This window comes from Phoca vitulina, unplaced genomic scaffold (genome assembly GCF_004348235.1).
Source record: "Phoca vitulina isolate PV1807 unplaced genomic scaffold, GSC_HSeal_1.0 scaffold11, whole genome shotgun sequence".
NCBI classification, from domain to species: Eukaryota; Metazoa; Chordata; class Mammalia; order Carnivora; family Phocidae; genus Phoca; species Phoca vitulina.
The window spans coordinates 47,796,299-47,816,829 of NW_022589714.1; the positions used below are offsets into that span (position 1 = coordinate 47,796,299).

Below are 20,531 nucleotides of genomic sequence, written 5' to 3' on the forward strand. Positions count from 1 at the left end.
GGGCTGCAGGCCGGGCCCTAGGCCTGAAACTCGCCCTCGCTCGCCCTCCCTCCTGCCCGCCCCTACCTCTACCAGAGCCTGAGCCGAGGGAGAGGGCACTCGGCTGGCATCAGAGTCCAAGGTCAGGGAGCGGGCAGCCCACAGCTCCCCGGGATCTAAGTGAGCTCTCTGGGGGCCCAAGGGTCCCCAGGGTGGGGGTGCTTCCTCCTCGGGCCTGACGGCTCACGTGCCCGGTCCACTGGAGGACGGAAGGAGCCAGGGCTGTCCTCAGTGTTCACGGCTCCCCAGAGAAGGCCGTCCCTCCACCCCAGCCCCTGACCCCAGAATTTCCAGAGCAGAGCCAGCCGAATGGCAGTAACTTAGCCAAGGCCACTCGCAGTCCGTGCTCCCTGCCACCCATTCTGCACCATGCTTGGCGTGGTGCTGGGAGACGTCCGCACCCCTGATTGGGGAGCCAGGGGTACTCCTGGGAACGGGTAATAAAGATATTAGAGAACCAGCACAGCCCCAGTGCCTGCACAGCAAGTGAGTGGCACATCCCTGAGGCCACCAGGGCTCAGAGTGGTTGTGGTCACAGTGGCCTTGGGGGGGTGTTAAAGGAGGCTTCCTGGGGGAGGCAGCATTGAGCTGAGCCCACAAGGAAAGGGACCATTGATTGGTAGAAGCTGTGGGAGAGAAGCAGTGAGCCATCAAGGCCAAGGAGGGGCTGGAATGGCCCTCATCTCCTCCCCCCTCCCAGGTGGGGGCCGAAAGGGAGGAGCAGGACTGGAGCCGGTGGGAGTCTCCCCTTGTTCGGAATGGAGAGAAGGCGGCATCCTCCACGGCCTCTTGCTCTGCTATAGGTCAGGGTTTCTGCCTGAAGCGGCCAGGGTGCTAACCCTCTTACGGGGCGGGGGGGGGGGGGTGTCCCTGAGCCCCTGTCTCTGCGAGGGGGGCTCTGGGATGGGACGGCAGGGGTGCAGGAAAGGGTGGGCACTTCAGCCCCCACCGTGGGACCCTGGCTCTGCAGCAGCAGACGGGGTGGAACAGAGGTTGGCTTGTTTGCGGTGTCTCTCTCGGAGAGTCACGGACCTCTGCAATGCCCCCTGCGAAGCCCCCCACGCCGATGGGGAGAGGTGGGGGTCAGAATGTGTGTGGGCGCGCGTGTGCGCTGGGGGACATGGGGACCTCCCACCCACTCTCCGGGGGGGGCAGCATGTCTCAGCTTCCCCACATTTGTTCAGCCAGCTCCCGTGTCCTGAGGACTGACTACATACTAGGTGCTTCCACTGCTTTTTTGTCATTAACCTTCCCAACAAAACTGTGAGGTAGGGGCTACTCCGCTCTTCTGCAGACAATGAAACAGGCTCAGAGCAGTTAAGTGACTTACTCAGAGTCACACAGCAGAACCGAGCACTGAACACACAACGACCGTGCTCTCTCTGCCCCTCCACGCCTCTTGCTCTGTGACTGGTCAGCACCTTTCGCCTCCATAACCCTCCGTTTCTGATGCCAGGCTAGCAGGAGACGGGACTGGGAGCCAGCCAGCGCTGCCCGGACCACTGAGGGTTAAACGCTGCCCCATACTGCTGCCTTCTGCCCCCGGCAATTTTATTGTCTCCAGAAGAAAGTTTACTCCCCGCAGTGAGCAAACAACACCTTGGCATCTGTCAGTTGGGACTGGACGGGCAGGAGGAGGGGGCCCTGCCCCAAGCCTGTACCTCTCTGGGCCCCCGGCTGTCTGCCTCCTCCCAGGAAGGGGGCCGCCTGGGACCCCAGCCAGCGCTCAGCTCAGCTCTGCTGAACTGGTTTCGTCTCCAGCCTTCCTGCCCTGCCCCCAGTGGAGTCCCCGGAGCCACCTGCTTGTGTGCCCCCAGCTGGACCTGGGCCTGGAGCAGCTTGGAGTCTCAGGCTGGGGCTGGGAGGGAGGAAAGGAAGGGGGATTCATGGCTAGGAGTGGGGAGCTGGAGCTCCTCCAGAAAGGGGCGCTCTGGGGGGTGGGGTGAGGCAGCTCCTTGCTGAGAGGCTCCGACGAGGCACACATCCCCTAGGCAGGCACACACCCATCCACTGACACCTCGTGTGCTGACCGCAAACTCCAGATTCCTCTTCCCCCTCCGCACACCTGCCCATCAGAACCCCATCCAGCCCAGGTATTCCCCGACACTCTTCCCCGAACCCTCCTGCAGGGCTGCCCACGACTGCATGCAAGAGCCTGCTCAAATAAGGCAACCTTTGGTCTTTATTTGAAAAGATAAAAATCTTTTCGGAATGGAGAGAAGGCTAAAACCAGCGGCTGGTCACCCGTGCTGGATCTGGGGGATAAAGGACATGAGGTGGTGAACAGCTCAACCCCCTCCTTGACCTATTCTCCCTGTTTGAACTGAGGCCAGGTGAGAGCAGCAAGGGCAGGGGGGCTGTGGGACATTTGCTTTGAATCATGGGTTTGTGTCGGGGCTCTGCCAGGCTGCCCGGGCCAGAGGGGCCTCGGAGAGCTATCCGACCTGACTGTGGGCAGCTGAGGTTGGGGTGCAGGTGGGGATGCAGTGAACTGGCGGCAGAGCTGGCTGGGCACCTGGGACTCCTGCCCAGCCCAGAGGAGATCTAGCTGCGGGTGGGGAGGCTGGAGCAGGGCTGGGGCAGAGTGAGGGCCTGGCACATCAGAGCTGAGAGCCCACAGCCTCCTCAGTCCTGCCCACTCCCTTGAGCAATCCTCCTGGAGGAGCCCTCCCCAGGGTCCCTCACAGAAATGCTGTCACAGGACAGGCAAGACACAGGAAAAACGTGGCATGATCTGATGTCACACCACAGGGAGCCTGGGATTGTGAACAACCAGGAGCCACAAGCCTCAGCAGTCACTTTTACAATTTGGCTTTAGAAATTAAAACCTGGGGCGCCTGGGTGGCTCAGTGGGCTGAGCACGCAACTCTTGATTTCAGCTCGGGTCATGATCTCAGGGTTGTGGGATCGAGCCCCACATGGGGCTCTATGCTCAGTGGGGAGTCTGCTTCTTCCTCTCCTTCTGCTCCACCCACCCCACCCCGCTCTCTCTCAAATTAATAAATAAATAAAATCTTAAAAATAAATAAATAAAAATTAAAACCTATTTAGGGGTCACCTTTGAACTCTTGAGTTTGCAACCCCGAATGCCCCAGCGCTCTTGGTCAGTGCTCATCACCAGGCTCCCGGAACCCTAGGGCCACAGTCTCAGGAGCCTCAGAGACCATCTGTCACCCACCCTGTGCAGACAGGGCTCAGGGCCCTGGAAGGTTAGGGCCCAGCTCTCAGTCCTCCAGCCCATTGGCAGTCAGCCAGGACAGCACTCGGCATGCTGGGCACCTCCTTCCCGACACACCTCCCAACCACGGATAACTCCAGAGAGCTCGAAAGACACACAAGACTCAAGAGGACCACGTCCAGCCAGGTTGACACAGTTCTGGATTTTATCCACAGTCATACAATCACAACTGATAGATATATATTTGTATTTATATACCTTTAAATTACACGATCATGTACAAAACAGGTGCATTGCTGAGACCACAGCACTTCTCGGAGGGTCACAAGTGTCGGACTAATGGAGTCAGGAAGCCTAGGGCAGCAGATGGCGGGCGGCAGGGCAGCCCCGGCCCCCAGCAGAGCCAGGCCGCAGAACGGTGGTTAACTAGGGACAAAAACACACGAGTCGCCGAGCCCCACAGGGCAGGCCCGTGCAGCATTGAGGGTGCGGGGAGGGGGCTGCGAGAGGTGGTGGGCACAGCGAGGGGCGTGGCCCCCATGCTCGGGGGTGAGTGCCCCGACACCAGCACTGACAGGTGGGGCTGGGCCCCTAGAGCTCAGGGGGGGGACTACCGGGTGGGAGACCCTCCCATTCCGGGGTCCTGAGGAGCCTGGGGACCAAGAGACAGTGGTCCCAAACCGGGCCGTGGAGGTGGTTGCTCAGAAAGAATGGGACTTCAAGTCCCTGCTCCGGAGTGGGCAGCTGGAGTGCTGAGGGGACAGGCCTGGGGTCCAGCCAGGACCAGACCCTCCCCAGGTGCGAGAAAGCTACTGGCACGGAGAGGGGGAGCCCAGGCCCCAAGGCGTGGATGTGCCAGCTTCCTGTCTTCCAAGGGTACGTGGTAAAGGTCAAAGGCCCCCAACCTCAACTCCCACCTGGAGGAGAGGCTGAAGAGGCTTTTGGTCTAGAGTTGGGAGGGCAGAGGGCTACCGAAATCTTGCTTTGGGCTCTGAGGGGCCTAGGGCACATCTCAGGCTGCAGCAGATGCCCAGAGAGCAGTGACAGGAAATGGGGGTTCAGGATGGGGGGTGCAGTTTGCTTGTCCCTGGGGGTGCCATCGTCCCCACCCTTCAACTCCCCTGGCCCTGAGGGAGGCCTGGCCCACTGAGGCCCCTGCCAGAGTCTGCCAGGATCCTCTGGCACACATGAACAAGGTCAGGGTCTGGAGGCTGGGGTCCACGACCCAACAGTGGAGTGTTTGGAGAAGAAGCAGGGAGCAAAAGAGGACTGAGGGGTACCAGAAGGGCTGGGATATCACACTGTCTTTATCTGGAGGCCCTGGGAGCCAGGTGCTGCGGAAGGGGCTAGGTAGGGTGTCTGCAGTCCTAAGGCCCAGAAGCTCTGCTCGAGCTACAAGAAGTCCCGGGGCCTCGCCCCAGAGGTTCCAGAGAGACTCCTCCTTTCAGCCATTCCCCCCCCTCCCCTTGAGCGTTTGTCCTGCTCTGGTCTGCTTCCCAAGCCCCTGTGCCCACATGTGTGGGAGACGCTGGAACGTGGTACTACTACTCGGTAACCCGACACTGCTTTCCTTCACCAACCCCAGGGAACACTCTGGCTCTGGGAAGGCCCTTTGCCTCCTCTACCTCCCCCTCCCCAAAAAGGCCTTTCACTGAGACCCAGGCCTAGAGATATTGGAGCAGCTGCCAGCAGGGGGAATTCTGTTCCAAGGGCAAGGGCCGGTTGGGGAGGAGGGGACAAGGAAGAAAGACATGTGACTGTCCTGCTCCTGAGAGCCTCGGTTCCTCCCTCCTCCAAAGCCATATCTTTCCCATTGGCGCTACAGTGTTCCTGATGGTTCTAGGCTGGAGACTCCCTTGGGCCTTGCAGTGTCTTCTCGGGAAGGCCAAAGAAGGGCAGAGAGGGATGGGAGGCCCCAAGGCTGTCTTCTAGAGGCTGGCTGAACCTAGTGAATCTACGGTTTTAGATGCACACGGAGGGAGGGAGGTGGGTGGGCAAGGTGCCCTCCTCCCCAGGCAATGGGAGGAGGTTGCTACTGTTGCTGGCTTTGCCCTGGGCTTTGAGGCCTCTCCCCCTGCCTGAGGACTTAGGAGAGGGGCGCAGGGTTTCTGCAAGTGACCGTGGGGTAGGGCTCTAAGAGCCTGTGCCCAAATTTGCTGATAACTGGAAAGAAGGGCCCCAGCAGGGTCTTGGTCCCTCAGCTGAGCCTGGTGTTGAGAGGACCGAGGGCCTGCCCCCTCTTCACTCACCCTCTTACACCCCGGTGACACTGTCACCAACTCCAGCTCTCCCCTTGTCATGTCTGGGGGAGTCTAGGGATCCCGGGAAATGTCCATGGGAGAAGAGAGTGACCATTCCTCCTCCAGCCCCACCAGTCCTTAGGGGTGAGGCTAGGAGAAGAAGGGTACTCCCCAGGGCAAAACGGAAGACTACAGACTGGGAGGCCCCCCTTCTCTGGGGTCTGGAGGGGAGGCCTTTGACAGTAGGGTGGTGGAGGGAGGGGAGCATGGTGGGGCAGAAGGAAGAGGTCAGAAAACCAGGCCCAGAGAAGAGGCGGGGGACAGACACTGGCAGCCTGGGGTTGGGGGGCAGGGGTGGGAAGCATAGTCTGTGGGGAGTGAGGCAGGAGAGAAGGGTCCGGGAGACAACCCTCAGGGCTCAGGAGACTCTTTGGTGGGATCTGAAGAGCAGATGTTGCAATGTCTCTGTTGGGCTAAGTACTAAGACCCTCACCTACCCTGGGGCCATCACCCCGAGTCCCACCACCCTGGCCTCCAGGCGGCCCTGCAAATGCTTCTGTCTCTGTATTTTTTGTTTTGTTCTGTTTTGACTTTTAAAAAAATAAAAGCTTGATCGGAAAATATGTCTGGAACTCTATGGCGAGGGAAGAGGGACAAGAGAGAGAAGGGAGGGGAGGCAGTGGACGAGGAGTGAGGGGTGGTGTGGAGGGGAGCAGGGCAGCTAGATGGCCTCCACGTAGTTGGCGGGATAGAGGCCCAGCTGCCCACTGTCCAGCCGCCCGCGGCACCATCCTTGCTCATCCTCCTCGCCCAGCTTGGTGAGCTCATCTCCTAGGAAGGGGACACAGAGGAGCGCATCGACAGGGGCTCAGAGAGAGCCACCCCCACCCCACAATGCTAGGTAAGCTCTCCGATACCATTACTCTGGGCCAACCCCAATCCCTCCCATGACTGCTCCAGTGCTGCTCGGGAGACCAGCCCCAGGTACACCCCGACCCCCCCACGGGCTGCCTCACGCCAAACACCTTGGAGATTATGCTAAGTGAAATAAGCAGAGAAAGTCAATTATCGTATGGTTTCACTTATATGCGGAACATAAGGAACAGCATGGAGAACATTAGGAGAGGGAAGGGAAAAATGAAGGGGGTGGAAATCGGAGGGGGAGACGAACCATGAGAGAGGATGGACTCTGAGAAACAAACTGAGGGTTTTAGAGGGGAGGGGGGTGGGGGGATGGGTTAGCCTGGTGATGGGTATTAAGGAGGGCACGTTCTGCATGGAGCACTGGGTGTTGTACGAAAACAATGAATCGTGGATCACTGCATCAAAAACTGGTGATGTAGTGTATGGTGACTAACATAATAAAATTAAATAAAATTTAAAAAAAACAACCACCTTATCTGGGTCTCGGCCCTGCCCCCCCCAAGCCCAGGCCCCGCCTCTGGCTTCCTTTTTAAGGTTCAGGCCCTTCTCCTAGCAGCCCCTGCACTCAGGCCCCGCCCCCACCCTACTGTGGGGTCCCACTCCACGTTTGGCCCCGCCCACGCACCAGGCCACGCCCCCACCGCATTCCCAGCAAATCCCGGCATCCCTTGCCCTCAGGCCCCGCCCAGCCCCGCCCAGCCCACCATACCAGCCTTGAAGCTGAGCTCATCCTGCTCCTGGCCGTCGTAGTCATAGAGTGCCCGCACACGCACTCCCTTGGCGTCGTCCTCGAAGGGGTTGGAGCCCCCGTTGGCCTCATTGCCCCCAAATGGGTTCCCGCTCTCGTCGTCCGACCACTCGGTGGCATAAGGCTGGCCCCTGTCGTAGCTGCTAACGCTGAGACGTAAGGAGAGGCCCCAGCATGAATTGCCTCTCCCCTCGTCCTTAGGGCTGCCCCCTCCTGTCAGTCAGAGCCCTGGCCCCAAATCCCACCAAGGCTGGTGCAGGAATGGGCCTTGTAAGAGGAGGTCCCAAGCCAGTGATCCTGACAGCTCTTCCGACAAATGTGATGCAGGACTATTAGCATTACTACCCAGCCCTTGAGTGAGGGGATGCTGAAGTGGACCCCTGAGAACATCTGACCCCTCATCTGAGAAGGGCAGCTCGTGGTTAAGCAGCGTGACCTCCTGGACATATCCTGGCTCTGAGGCTTACTAACTAGCTGTGTGACCTTGGGTAAGTCACTTAATCTCTCTGGGTTTCAGTTTCTCCATCTGCAAAATGGAACTCTATACACTTCTCAGAGTGTTGGGAGGCTTCATTAAGTTAATATATGGAAAACGCTTACACCAGCGCCTGGCACACAGTAGGTGCTCTCAGAGGATGACCGGCCACTGTCTCTGAGAGGAGCATGAGGTTGCTGTGATTTAGACCATTTCTTGTCTCCCGAGGTAAAACTCATCTGCCCCAGTATGTGGGCCCCTCTGGACCCAGGAAGCTCCACAGGAGGCACTCACCTGCCACGGTCCCCAGCCTGGGATGTGGTCTCCACCACTCCAGTGGCATTGGTCAGCGTCACCCCCTCTGTCTTCTTGGGCTGCTTCTCTTTCTTGGCGGTGGTGTGAGGAAGGTCTGGGTTCCACTCCTAGTGGGCACCAGGGGAGCAGTGAGGCAGGGGGCTGCCCCCTGAGGTCTCTTCCAGCCTTTTCCGACTTCCCTTCCCCCATCCCCACACCTCCTCACCTCAAACTGGGGCCAGTTCATGGGCATGCCAGGGCCGCTGGTGCTGCGGAACCACCTGAGGTCATCCTGGGCGTCGGCCCCCCGGATGGCCTGCTCCAGCTCCCGGTACACGTGGACATAGCTGTGCACGGGGGAGATGGGGCAAGATGCACCATGGCCCCTTCTCATCCTCGCTGAGGGCCAGAGGGAGCCCATTCAGGGCACCAGGGTGCTGGCAGGCCCCCCAGCTAGGGATGAGGTGGGCTGGCCAAGGAGCAATCCCCGAGTGCGCACCCTTCCCTATCCCCGCCTTCGCCACTCCCCCAACCCTCCAGAGCAACACCCGCTATGTTTCTCTAGGGCCTAGTCTGTGTCAGCGGCACCAGGCAGTCACTGTCTCCGGAGCCTCTTCCCTCTGGGCCCCTGCCGCTCTGCCCCCCACCTCCTGTCCCGGTACCATAGGGCCCAGGGCGCCTTGCACACACTTCCACCCTCCGCCGTCCGTGTCCACGCCTGCCACGCCGCCACGCCCAGCTACCTGCTATTCTCGGCCAGGTTGAGGTGACGTTTGATGTCCAGCAGCACCTCCTTGAGGAAGACCAGCCGCTTTTCCTCGAAATGCTGGCACTGCTCGAACACCTGCTCCATGCCCTCCATGTACTGGGGTGTGGTCTTGCCCACGTCATCCAGCACCTTCTCATACTTCTCCTGTGTCTGTGGGCACCGGGGCAAAGGAAGGGTGAGACCCAGGCCTGCAGCCCCCAGCCACCTCCCACTCCGAGGGGCTCTTGGCCACCAGGCCCGCAGCACCTTCTGTACGTCCTGCTTGCACTTGTCCACTTTGTCCTGCAGCTTCTTCTGCTGCTCGGGCGTGACTGACTGCTCCGTCTTGCTATTCATCTCCCGCGTCATGGCCAGCTTCTCCTCCTTGCAGGCCAGATGGTAGGCCTTCTTTGCTGCCTCTAGCTGAGGGGCAGAGGGAGCAGGAGGGAGAGCTCCTACTTACCAGCAGGAACAGACAGGCTCCCTCGTCAAGCCCTCCCCCGCTGGGGGCTGGGCGCACACATTCGGAAGAGGCGGGAGGGATGCAGGCCCCGGCTCCAGGTATCTGGGAGCAGTGCCCACCCATCTGTGGATGTTTCTGCCGGCAAGGCAGGGCTGCTCCCCACGGGCACAACCCCAGCGGGTGATGTCCTGCCCGTCCCCTCTGATCAGACTGCCCCCCCCAAGCTCGGCTGCCCACCCTCGCCCCATCTGCAGCAGCCACCCACAGGGCACCTCCTTCATCTTCTTGGCCCAGGGCTTCTGGGCTTTGCGGAAGCCGTCTTCAGCTTCCTTGGTCTCCTTGAAGCCGCCCATGATCTGCTTGTGATAGGCATCCTTCTGCCAGTTCTTGACCTTCTCCAGGTCCTCGTTCAGCAGGTTGTTCTTCATTTCCTGGTGCAGTTCGCTCACCTTGTCCGCCTCCGTCATGATGGCCCCCCAGGCCCGCTCCAGGCTGCCATACTGTGGCCCTGAGGAAATGGTCATGGGGTCACGAGGCCCTCATCACGCGCCACCCAGGGGCCTCCCTCATGCCTCCTTACGCTGAGGCTTTCCCCGTACCTGCCATGTCCGCAGAAATGCCCTCCCCTGCTCGCTTTACAGTTTTATCCATCCTTCAGGGCCCACGCACCTCCTCCAGGAAGCCTTCTCTGACTGCTCCGTTCTCACACCCTGCAGCCTGCAGCCCTCACTGAATTCGTATAGCATCTGCCTCTGTGTCCACTTCCTATCTCCCCTGTCAGCTGGTGAGCCCCGTGGGGGCAGCCTGGACCCCGCAAGCCCTCACAAGCCCAGTGCAGCACCAAGCACACAGTAGGTGCTTCAGGAATGTTTACTGAACGTAAAACTGAAGAAGCAGCTGGTGGCAGATGCCAGGAGGCCACTGGGACCAGACATTCCAGTCATTTGTTGGTCTATATATTGGGCATCAGCTCTGTTCCAGGCACTATGCTGGGGAGTACCAGGCTCAGCCCCTGCCCTCATGGGAGTTAGGGTCTCATGGAAGAAAAAAAAAATTTAACAATTACATGGAACCCCCAACCTGAAAGTGTTCCAGATTAAAGGAATCTACCGACAGGACAACTAAATGCAGGATGTGATTCTGGATCGCCTTCTGGACCAGCACAAACAATTGCTATAATAAAATTTGCATATGGGCCATATTAAATGTCCCAAGTTTGATCGGTGAACCACGGTTATGTAAACAAATGTTCTTATTCTTGGGAGATACGTGAAGGATTTAGGGTAAAGTGGCAGGCCTCCCACTTAGATGGTTCCGAAAAACATATGCACCAAAGAAAGAGGGACTGCAGAAACAACGTGGTAAAACATTCACTGGTGAATCTGGTTGAAGGCTGTGTAATTCTCTCCACGATTCTTGCAACTTTTTTCTAAGTTAAAATTATTTGGAAATAAAAAGGTTGTCTGGTTTGGTTTTGTCTTTTTAATCCAACCTAAAACTGTACAAAGTCGAGTTGAACAGGGACAGGGAGACCTGGCTTGGTGTGGGAGGGTCAGAGCGTGGGTGTGGGGACGGTGCCTTCAACTGCCGGGTGGCCAGAGTGGGGGCAGGTGCATCCGGGTCGCGGGGTGCTCCCGGGGCCCCAGACTGTGGGCAGCCGGAGAGGGCCGGGGCGATGCGCCCGGGGTGGGCATGGGGGCACCTTTCTCAATGAGCTGGCGCCAGCGCTTGGCCCAATCCGTGAGCTGCTGCGCGTACGCCTTCTCGATCTTGGCGCGCTCCTGCACGCAGTTCATCAGGTCGTTACACAGGCGGTGGCCGTCATCGATGCGCTTCACCGTCCGCTTGTAGTTCCCCACCTGGCGGCCAAGCAGCGAGCTCGACTCCCGCGGGTTCCCCGCGTCCCCCGTACCCCAACCCGCCCAGGACGCCGCGGCCTGCAGGGGGCGCCCGCCGCGTCCATCTCCCCCCCTCCCCAGGTGAAGCCTCGCAGCCCCGCGGGAACGCATTGGGGGCTCCCCCGCTCTCACTTTTGGGGGCCTCAGCGCCCTGCATCATACCCGACGGGCTATGCACTCCCTCACCCCACCTGACACATAATTTCCTCGCTGCCACAAAGTGCAAGATTTTTATAATTTGGACCCAGACTAGAATGAAATATTCATTTTGTTCTTGTGAGCTAAATGTATTATATTTAGAAAGTCATGTAAGTGTTGAGCTGAGCTGCAGCTTCTTGACATAATATTATGTTTTGTAGACACCTCATTAAACACTTATTAATATAGGTTTGGCAGTTTTCGCTTTGGGTTTTGGAAGCCAATCGAAAAAATTGTATTTCTTGGTCTCAAATAGTTTGGGAAGCTCCTGAAATGCTGGTTTCTAGGCTTGTCGCCACCTCTTTGTTGCTGTGGGGCTTCTGGAATTCACGCCACAGGGGCGGGGGTGGGGGTGGGGAGCCGCTGTGAGAGGCTGTGTAAGCTGTGAGGCCGGGGCCTGAGGTGCCGGGGCCTGAGGTGCCGCGGTCTGAGGTGCCGGGGCCTGAGGTGCCGGGGCCTGAGGTGCCGGGGCCTGAGGTGCCGCGGTCTGAGGTGCCGGGGCCTGAGGTGCCGCGGTCTGAGGTGCCGGGGCCTGAGGTGCCGGGGTCTGAGGTGCCGGGGTCTGAGGTGCCGGGGCCTGAGGTGCCGGGGCCTGAGGTGCCGGGGCCTGAGGTGCCGCGGTCTGAGGTGCCGGGGCCTGAGGTGCCGGGGTCTGAGGTGCCGCGGTCTGAGGTGCCGGGGCCTGAGGTGCCGGGGTCTGAGGTGCCGCGGTCTGAGGTGCCGGGGCCTGAGGTGCCGCGGTCTGAGGTGCCGGGGTCTGAGGTGCCGGGGTCTGAGGTGCCGGGGCCTGAGGTGCCGCGGTCTGAGGTGCCGGGGTCTGAGGTGCCGCGGCCTGAGAGCAGACACACAGGAGGAGCCTGGGCCACATCCAGAAACGCTGCAGGATCTCCCCAGGGGCAGCCAGGCCAGAGGGGCTCTGCGCTGGGTGGGCAGTCGTCTTACCTCATTTCACTGGACACCGAGGGCTTTGGAGGGACCCGAGGGGCTGGGGAGCAAGGCCTGAGGTGGTGGGGGGTGGGAGCCTGGGCCGTCACAGAAGCTGTCTCACCTCCCAGAAGCTGTCAGTGGTCTCCTCCGGAGCTAGCGAGGCCTCGTCGTAGGAGCCAGACATGGTGTAGCCGCGGGGCTGGGGGGACAGGTGGGTGTGCGGTGGCGGTCAGCAGGCGGGGCCGCTCATGCGCTGGGAGGGTAGAAGAGAGATCCCTGGAGAGGGGGGAAGTGCCCCACGTGCCCCATTCCAGGCCTGGGGCCCCAACGTGCTGCGGGCATGAGGGCTCCACAGGCTTGGGCCTTGCACTGGGATGGGGACTTCCTGCCGGGGGAATGGCTCCCCACCCCTGGCATAACCCCCAGAGTAAGCTCGTAGCACCCCTTGTGCGCATCCCCCCATCTCTCCTCCATGAGCCCTTCGCCCCACCTCCTCTCCCTCCCTTCTGCCCCAGACCATTCTCCAGCTGCAGTGTGGCAGCTCTTCTCAGAAGCCTGCCCCAACCACAAATGTTTTCGGGCTCCTGGACTCAGAGCTAGAGGAGAGGCACACAAGGACATATCTGCTTTATGGAAGCTTGCAGCCTGCCTCACAGACACACACAGCTCCTCAAAGCCAGCAATCGGGCTCATCCTTACGCATGTCCTGCACCCCCTCCCTAGGGCCTGGCACCCCGTAGGGCCCACTGGGGCTCAATGAACCCCAGCTGGCTTCTCAATCTGTCCCTCTTCGCACTGCCCCCACCCTGATCCACCCGAACCCTTGCACCAGGCCCAAAATACCCTGCTCAGCTCTCCCACGCAGCAGAGTCCCTGATCTCAACCCCTAGAACCTCCCCAGATGCCCCACCTGGAGCCTGGACCTGAGTTCCCTGGCCCAGGCTGGGCCCCTGTAAATGCCCTTTTGGCTGCCCTGGTACCCGGCCCCCAAAGCCTCCATTAGCCACTTACATGTCTCCTTAAGGGTCTCAAACATGCGGCTTCCTGGCCTATGGGTCAGACCACTGTGATCTGTGTAAACATTGGAGCTGCTCTGTGTGGCCTGGATCTGTCGGCAGGCATTGCGGCGGTCCAATCTAGGCCATGTGCTGCCCCAGGGCTGGGGACGCTGCCCTGCTGCCATCCCTCCCCCCCGCCCCCCCCCCTCCCCGGCAAGAATGGCTCAGTAGTCAGGAGACAGGACCCAGAGGGCCAGGGACCTGGTCTTCAAAGGGGCAGTGAGGCCAGGGCAGGAATGACCCCACGAGGAGCTGCCAGCCTCAAGACAGGGGACGTCCAGGGGATGCCCCCCCGTCCCTGCAGCACTCAGAGACTACGTAGCCCATGCCATGAGGATACTGGGGGAGGGCTTGCCTCTGCAAAGTCCGGTCCAACCTGGGGGTCCAGGGGATGCTCAGTCCTTACAGCAGCTCACCTTCAGGCTCAGAGCAGGTGGCATCACCACGGGAGGATCCTTGGTCAAGGATATCCCTCCCTTCTCTGGCCTCAGTCTCCCTATCTGTCCAGGGGCTAGTGCCCTTTTCCCAGTAATAACCCAGGAATGCCTTCACCTTGCTCCTCCCAGGCCCTAAGTATATTGTGTTCCTTTCCACTTAGCAAAACCTCAAACTTTCCCACAAACTCATGCACAGTGGGGGTGGGTGGGAGGGAAGGTGGCTAGAATCCATCAAGGGACAAAGAAAGGGTCTGGATTTTTTTTTCTTCTGAATTTGGCACTTTTCACTTACAAAGCAGTGTTCACTTCATAAAGAGCGCTGCATGTAGATACAGGAAAGTAAAAGGCAGGGATATTTAGTGAAAGACTTTCGGCCAGGTTAGGTAAGCATCTCTGGGGCCAGAGCCCTATCTAGAACCCTTGAAGTCACACCGAACTGTGCTCTTTGGGATCCAAATAATGCACAGCTGTCAGCGGGCTGGCGGTGGGGGCAGGAGGGGGTGGAGGGTAGGGGACAGGCCCTCATGAGAATGAAGGTCAAACCCACCCCAGGTAGTGGGGAAGTGACCTGATGAGCCTTGATCAGAGGGGGCAGGGGTGCGCCTTCTCTTCCCCACTACAGAGGCACGCCTCCCTTACCCCGCAATGCCAATGCCGCTCCTAGGAATTCACCTTCCAGCCAGCGGGGCGAACTGGCACTGCCTAATTCCATTTGCTGCAGCGCTGCTTGTAAAAGCCAAAGGCTGGAAACATCCCAGCTGCCTGTCCCGGGGACTGCTTAAGTAAATTCTGGTGCAGGCAGGCAACAGAATGCTCTGGTCCTGACCGGAGCCCTCCCCAAGCCATGGCACTGAGACAAAAGGAGCAGGGTGCAGAACAGGGAGGCTGCGGACGCTTCCATTTGTATGGGGGGAAATATACAAACAGGGAATACTTCTGGAAAGCTGGTAGCGTGGCAGCCTTCAGGGAACTAGGTGGCTGGGGGATGTGATGGGAAGGAGATTTGTCACTGTCAGTCCTTTATGCCTTTTATATTTTGCCTTGTGTGCATACATTGCAGTTTTTAAAACCCTCTGGCCGGTGTTGGAGGGAGCTGGGAGCCAGGACCGAGAGTGCGCTGGATGCCCGGAGGAAGGGGACCGTGCAAGCCCTGGCATGTCAGATAGCCAGGAATGCACCAGGGCAGAGACCAATCTCCACTCTGTCCAGACCCGGGGGGAGGGAGAGGACTTGCCGGGGCCCCTTTCTCAGTGCAGGCAAGTCATAGGTCTCCAGGCTCCCAGCTGGGGTAGCACGCGTCGCTCTAGCCTTGGGGGTCCCTGCTTGGTCACCAAACTGCTGTGTGACCTTAGGCGATTCACGTGACTGTGTCGGGCCTCGCTGTGAAATGAGGATGCTACAACCCAACGCTAGGACCGGATGAAATGGTGAGGGGCCAGGCTGGACCTGCAGAGGCAGGAGAGGATGTGGGTGGGGGGGCACGTAGGCCCCCAGCACCACCTGCCAGACACACCTCCCACAAATCAGCCTCACACCCCCACCCTGGGCACCGGGGGGAGGCTTAACTCTGGTCAAATGGCAGGTCCCTCCTGAATGGTGGTCAGGAGCCGCCACTGAAAACGCTGCTTCTCTGAGAGTCGGGAAGCCGGTGTGGCCGACATCTGTCACGCCCATGGGGCGAGCCTGATGCGCTCCGAGCAGAAGCCATCAAATGGGTACAGTGCCCATCTGACTTTTCTCCCTGGTGCTTGTAAAGCAATCGCAGCCCTGCAAGCCCTTTGTCATTGATAATAACAACCGGCATTTATGGAGCAGAGTTGGTGCCAAGGACCGTCCATGTGTCTTAACTCATCAAATCCTGCCAGCACCCCTCTACGGCAGGTGCTATCACCCCCACGTTATTGCAGAGAGAGCCCAGAGGCTGGGACATGACCGAAAGAGCTTGTCAGCTCTCATTATTGATTTGTCACCACTGCCACAGTGGGGGCAGCAGTCCCGTAGTGGGCGGGGCGGGAGGGGGTGCTGTTCTTGTAGAGCCAGGGAAGGAGCCAGGTCTTTTTTGCCCACAAAGATGGTGCAGCCCTCAGCATACTGAATGGGGCGGGGGGGGGGGGGGGGGGGGGGCATGGGCTCTGCTCCAGCGCTGCCACCTCCCGGGGGGTTCTCAGTCAAGTCCTGTCATGGGGTCTGGGTTTTCTAACTCATCTGATGGGAAAACAACCATGTGACACTCAAATGGTTAAGAGGGTATTATTGAAAAATACAGACCATTTATGGAAGTGTGAAGTTTGCATGTTGGCCATGACCTTTCCTTTGGGAGAAAGGAGCCCCAGGGTGAAAAGCGTCCCTCCTCTGGGCCCCAGGCTTCCTGCCTGCTGCCTCTAAAAGCCCCTGGAGGTCCGGGGCCTTGGGCATGTTCTGTCCGCCCTGGCTTGAAGAAGGGACAGAGGAATTAAGAGCAGGGGCCCAGAGAGGGCGGGCGAGCTGCGGACAAAGGTGGCATGTGGATTCCTGCATCCTGCACGAGTCACTAACAATCACAGGAGCCCGTTTCTCCCCGCCGCCACCCAACCCATCAGCAGATCCTGGGCTCTGCTCTCAACCACCCTGGTCCCAGCCCCATCACTCTCCTCAGTGGCCTTCCTGCCTCCGACCTTGTGTCCCTCACCCCCGCCCCCACTCCAGTCTGTTCCCTGCCGCCAACAGCCAGAGGGACACCGGTAATACCTAAGTCAGATCCCATCACTGCCCTCCTCGGAATCCTCTTGTGACTCCCCATCTCCTCCAAGTAAAAGTCTAACTCCTTCCCAGGAGGCCCTGCATCTCCTCCAGCTCCACTGACCTCCTTGCTGCTCTAACCCCAGGGCCTTTGCACTTGCTAGGAATGCCCCCCGCTCCAGATTTCCATGTCTGCTCAAATGTCCTAACCTCCCCGCATTTCACTTGACACTCTTTTCCCACCCCCAGCACTCTCCTGTCTCCCTTTCTTCGCTTTATTCTTCTTCACAGCACATGTTACCATATGCCAGGCTCCCAACATTAGAGTATTCATCATGTTTGTGTCTTCCTCTCTCACTGTAATGTCAGCTTGTTGAGGTCAGTAGTTTTTGTCTGTCTGGTTCTCTGCTGTATTTTCAGCATCCAGAGCAGTGCCTGGCACATAGTTAAATGCACAGTATGTTTTTGTTGAATGAATGAATGAATGAAAGCCAAACACCTTCTGGAACATTCATTCATTAAATAGTAGAAATATTGAATTCTGTCCCTCAGAGCCAAATATAGTCACCTGCACATAGTAGATATTCAAAAAATGTTGATAATGATGGTGATACAATCAAAAGCCAGAATCTCACCCAGATCCCACCTGTCCTCTGTTCCCAGGCCTCCTGCTTCTCTGGGCATCCCCTTCCTCTCCTCTTGGCCAACACTCAGGGTCCAGTTCCAGGGTCTCTTCCTCCTTGATCCTCCATGAGGATTCTGCCCTCGGCGGGGAGCCCTCCTTCCCCAGGGAGCCACAGCGCACAGACGAGGCTGTTCCATTACCCCTGTCCTCACTCTCCCTTTATACACCCTACACCAGCCATTTCTGGGCACCCGCTGTGTGCCACCTCTTCATACCTTCATCTCCAGTCCTCGAGACAACCCACTGACATGGGCGGTGACTTCCTTGTCTTCGCTGAGACTCAGAGAGGTTAAATGACCCGTCCAAGGCCACACAGCAGGGAGGACACAGAGTCAGATCCAGACCCGGGGTGAGTCCTTCCCCTGCCCCCCACCAGGTGCCCAGTACAGAGCCAGCCCTCCGTAAGTGTCACCCCAGCCCTCCTGGCCTGAGACATTCCCCCAAGGGAGTGGCTGGGCTCAAACCCGGGCAGGGCCATGGGAAGCCAGAGCTGCCTCGCCCTCACCCAGGATGGTCTTCAGGTCCCACAAACATTCCCAGCAGCAGCCCTGCTCCTCACGTTACCCCGAGATGGACGGGCTCGCCGCGCCTGACTTGGGGTCACACCACGACCCTTACCACCCCTGCTGGGGCTTCAGATGCAGCTGTAGGTGCTGTCCTTCCACCCCTCCCTGTGATGCATACCCCTCCTCATTCCAGTTTCTGCTGCTTTGCTCACGCCTTCCCTCCTGCCTGGGGTGCATGCTGTCCTATCACTCACCCCTCCCCAAAATACAATAACCCCGCTTCCCTTCAAGGGCCAACTCAGTCCCACCCCCTCCAAGAAGCTTTCCGTAAATATGCCAGCCCTCACCTACTTCCCCCCTACACCCTGGTGCGGTTCTTCGTCACACCTGCCCTAAGCCACATCTTGCTGGTTCCCGCCAGACAAGTCGAGAAAACCCGGCTACATGAGCACAGTGGTTGACAGCACTGCTTGGGGGGCCAGACAGGATGACTGAGTTCAAATCCCGGCTCTGCCGCTTGCCGGCTCAGTGACCATGGTAAGTGGCTTAAACTCTCTGTACCTCAGTTTCCCCCTCGGCAAAATGTGAGGGTGAGGGTACCAGCCCACAGGGTTATTGTGAAATGATGTGCAGTGTGCAAGAGGTGCCGTGTTAACTATAAGTATTATCATCAGAGGTATTATTACCCGTGCTTCCCACAGCTGCAGACCTTTCAAAGCAGGAGACGCTCATCTCTCTGGATGACTTTGCACCCCCTTCTCCTCTCTTTGGGCTAATGCCCCCAGAGACCTTTGCTAAAGACTGACTTGTGTCCCCACCAAATTCATATGCTAATATTTTACCCCCTCCCCAGTGTGACTGTATTTGGAGACAGGGCTTTTAGGAGGTGATTAAAGGTAAATGAGGTCAGAAGGGTGGGGACCCAATCTCATAGGATAGGTGTCCTCATAAGAAGAGGAAGAGAGAGACTCTCGCCGTCTCCCTCTGTGCACACACTGAGGGAAGTCCATGTGAGGACCCAGCGAGAAGGCAGCCATCTGCAAGCCAGGAAGAAAGGCCTCACCAGGAACCCAAGAGGCCAGCACCTTGACCTTGGACTTCTAGCCTCTGGAACTGTGGGAAATAAATAGCCGGTGTTCACGCCACCCAGTCTATGGTGTCTTGTTCTGGCAACCTGAGCTGAGATTCCGTTCCATGACTGTTGGGCCTCCTCTGGGACCCCCAGGCCTCCAGGTGCCCTGTGAAAAGACCCAGGCCTGGCTTCCTCTTGCCTTCTCTTTGGCTGTAAAATCCAGGCCCCCCAACCTCCATCTCCTCTAAGTAAGGTCCATGGGGCAGTCCCCAAGGGGTCCTCCTTCCACAGCTGAGTCCCAAGGTAGGGAGTAAGGAAGAGGGTGGAAACACAAATGGGGAAACTGGGGGAGGCAGAGCCTGGGTCTCCATTGAGTATGGAGGGCCCCAGAGAGGCCCAGGGCCGGGGTTGGGGGGGACCAGGTAGGCTCATCCTCACCGGAAAATGGTTAAAGCCAATGGGTAAAACCATTCCACCTCAGCCACCTTGGCTGGCCTCTCCTCCCCTCCTCCCTAGACTCTGACCTTGGCTTTTACCCTCCCTTCTTCCTCCAGCCCCAGACTCTCTCTCTCTCCTCTAGAAAATCCCCCCTCAACCCCCCCCCCCCCCCCTCCCCCCCCCCCCCCCCCCCCCCCGCCACCGGCTCCCAGGCCAAGTGGTTGAGGAAACACCTCATCCAGCCTGTCCATCACCAGGGAGCCCCTAGGATGGTGCATGCTCCACAGGGAATGAGGCCGGCCTCCCCAACAGAGCCTACACTCCAGGGCAGGCAGAAGGCCAGGAAGTGAATGCTTATCATCTTGCTCGCTAGGTGGTGACAACAGTTCAGGGGAAAGTCAGGCAGGGTAAGAGGGGGTCAGGAGCAACCCTAAAGCAATGGCGGGGGAATGGTGTAGACACACCCCATCAGCCCCCTCCTGGTGGGCCAAGCCTGAGGTGGGTCCTCCAGTGGCTCCCAGAGGCCCCCAGCAGGACTGTGGCCTAGTTGCCCACAGGAGGAACAGGCTCACTGTTTCCAGGGATCACCTCTCAAATCATATCCTTGTCTCCGGGTCAGCCTCTTGGGGAGCCCAAACCGGACACCACAGATGAGGAGGCAGGAGTGGGGGCTGGCGATACACAGGCCCCCGTCCTCTCTGCTCTGGGTGCATCTCTCTCCTTGAGACCAGTCATCCCACACATGGCTCGCCTGAGAGGGTCGGTCCTGTCCTGAGCCCTCAGCCTCCGTGGTCTCCGGGAGGGCAAGGACCAGGTCGGCCTCCTCTGTAGGGGAGGCCCCTGCGGGGTACACAGCATGCTTTCCCGATGGCATCGAACTTTGGGACGAATTCGGACCCGGAGGAAGGTGCCCTATGTCTTTAGTGGCACCAGGGATGGAATGCGTGCGGTTCACTTTCTTCTCTTTCATGGCCAGGGAGGGGGAGGCAGGCCCCAGCTTTACTCCACGGCCCAGGTCCTTGCAGGGCAGCTCTGAGCTACGGCAGTGAGCGAGACAGAAACCCCCCCTGCCCCTGGCCTCGCGGAGCTGACATTCTGGAGGGGCTGGACAGACAAGAAACCAGATGAATAAGGAAATGATCAGGTATGTCAGATGGTGGCGAGTGCGGTGGAGAACAAGGCAGGGAAGGGGACAGGGAGCGATGGTGGCGGCTAGCAGTCACGCTATTTTACACGGAGCGGTCAGAGAAGGCCATTGTCAGGAAGTGACATTTGCGGGAAGACCTGTAGGAGGTGAAGGCAGGAGCCATGCAGGAGTCTGGGGGAAGAGCACCAGGCAGAGGGAGCAGCCAAGGCAGGGGCCCTGAGGTGGAAGTGTGGCCACCATGGTTGAGGAGTAAGGGGGCCGTGTGGCTGGAGCAGAGGGAGTGAGGGGGAGAGGGAAGGGATGAGGTCAGGAAGGTTGGGGGGAGGGGAGGCTGAGGC

General features: G+C 59.0%; 1 protein-coding gene across 3 annotated transcripts in view; it reads right to left on the reverse strand.

Annotated features, from left to right (window-relative positions):
- Window positions 1-3,374: 3,374 nt before the first annotated feature.
- The window catches only part of PACSIN1 (protein kinase C and casein kinase substrate in neurons 1), a 55,472-nt gene continuing 38,315 nt past the window's right edge, over window positions 3,375-20,531 (reverse strand). For 2 of the 3 annotated variants that reach the window (XM_032409989.1, XM_032409988.1), the window contains exons 2-10: window positions 12,254-12,385; window positions 10,812-10,968; window positions 9,382-9,617; window positions 8,914-9,069; window positions 8,642-8,817; window positions 8,125-8,245; window positions 7,899-8,026; window positions 7,091-7,278; window positions 3,375-6,288 (exon numbers count right to left, since the gene is read on the reverse strand). In XM_032409989.1, the coding sequence (XP_032265880.1) occupies window positions 6,179-6,288; window positions 7,091-7,278; window positions 7,899-8,026; window positions 8,125-8,245; window positions 8,642-8,817; window positions 8,914-9,069; window positions 9,382-9,617; window positions 10,812-10,968; window positions 12,254-12,316 (1,335 nt within the window). In that variant the 5' untranslated portion in view covers window positions 12,317-12,385 and the 3' untranslated portion in view covers window positions 3,375-6,178. The remainder of the gene's footprint in view (window positions 6,289-7,090; window positions 7,279-7,898; window positions 8,027-8,124; window positions 8,246-8,641; window positions 8,818-8,913; window positions 9,070-9,381; window positions 9,618-10,811; window positions 10,969-12,253; window positions 12,386-20,531) is intronic. The other variant, XM_032409990.1, reaches the window with a different exon arrangement.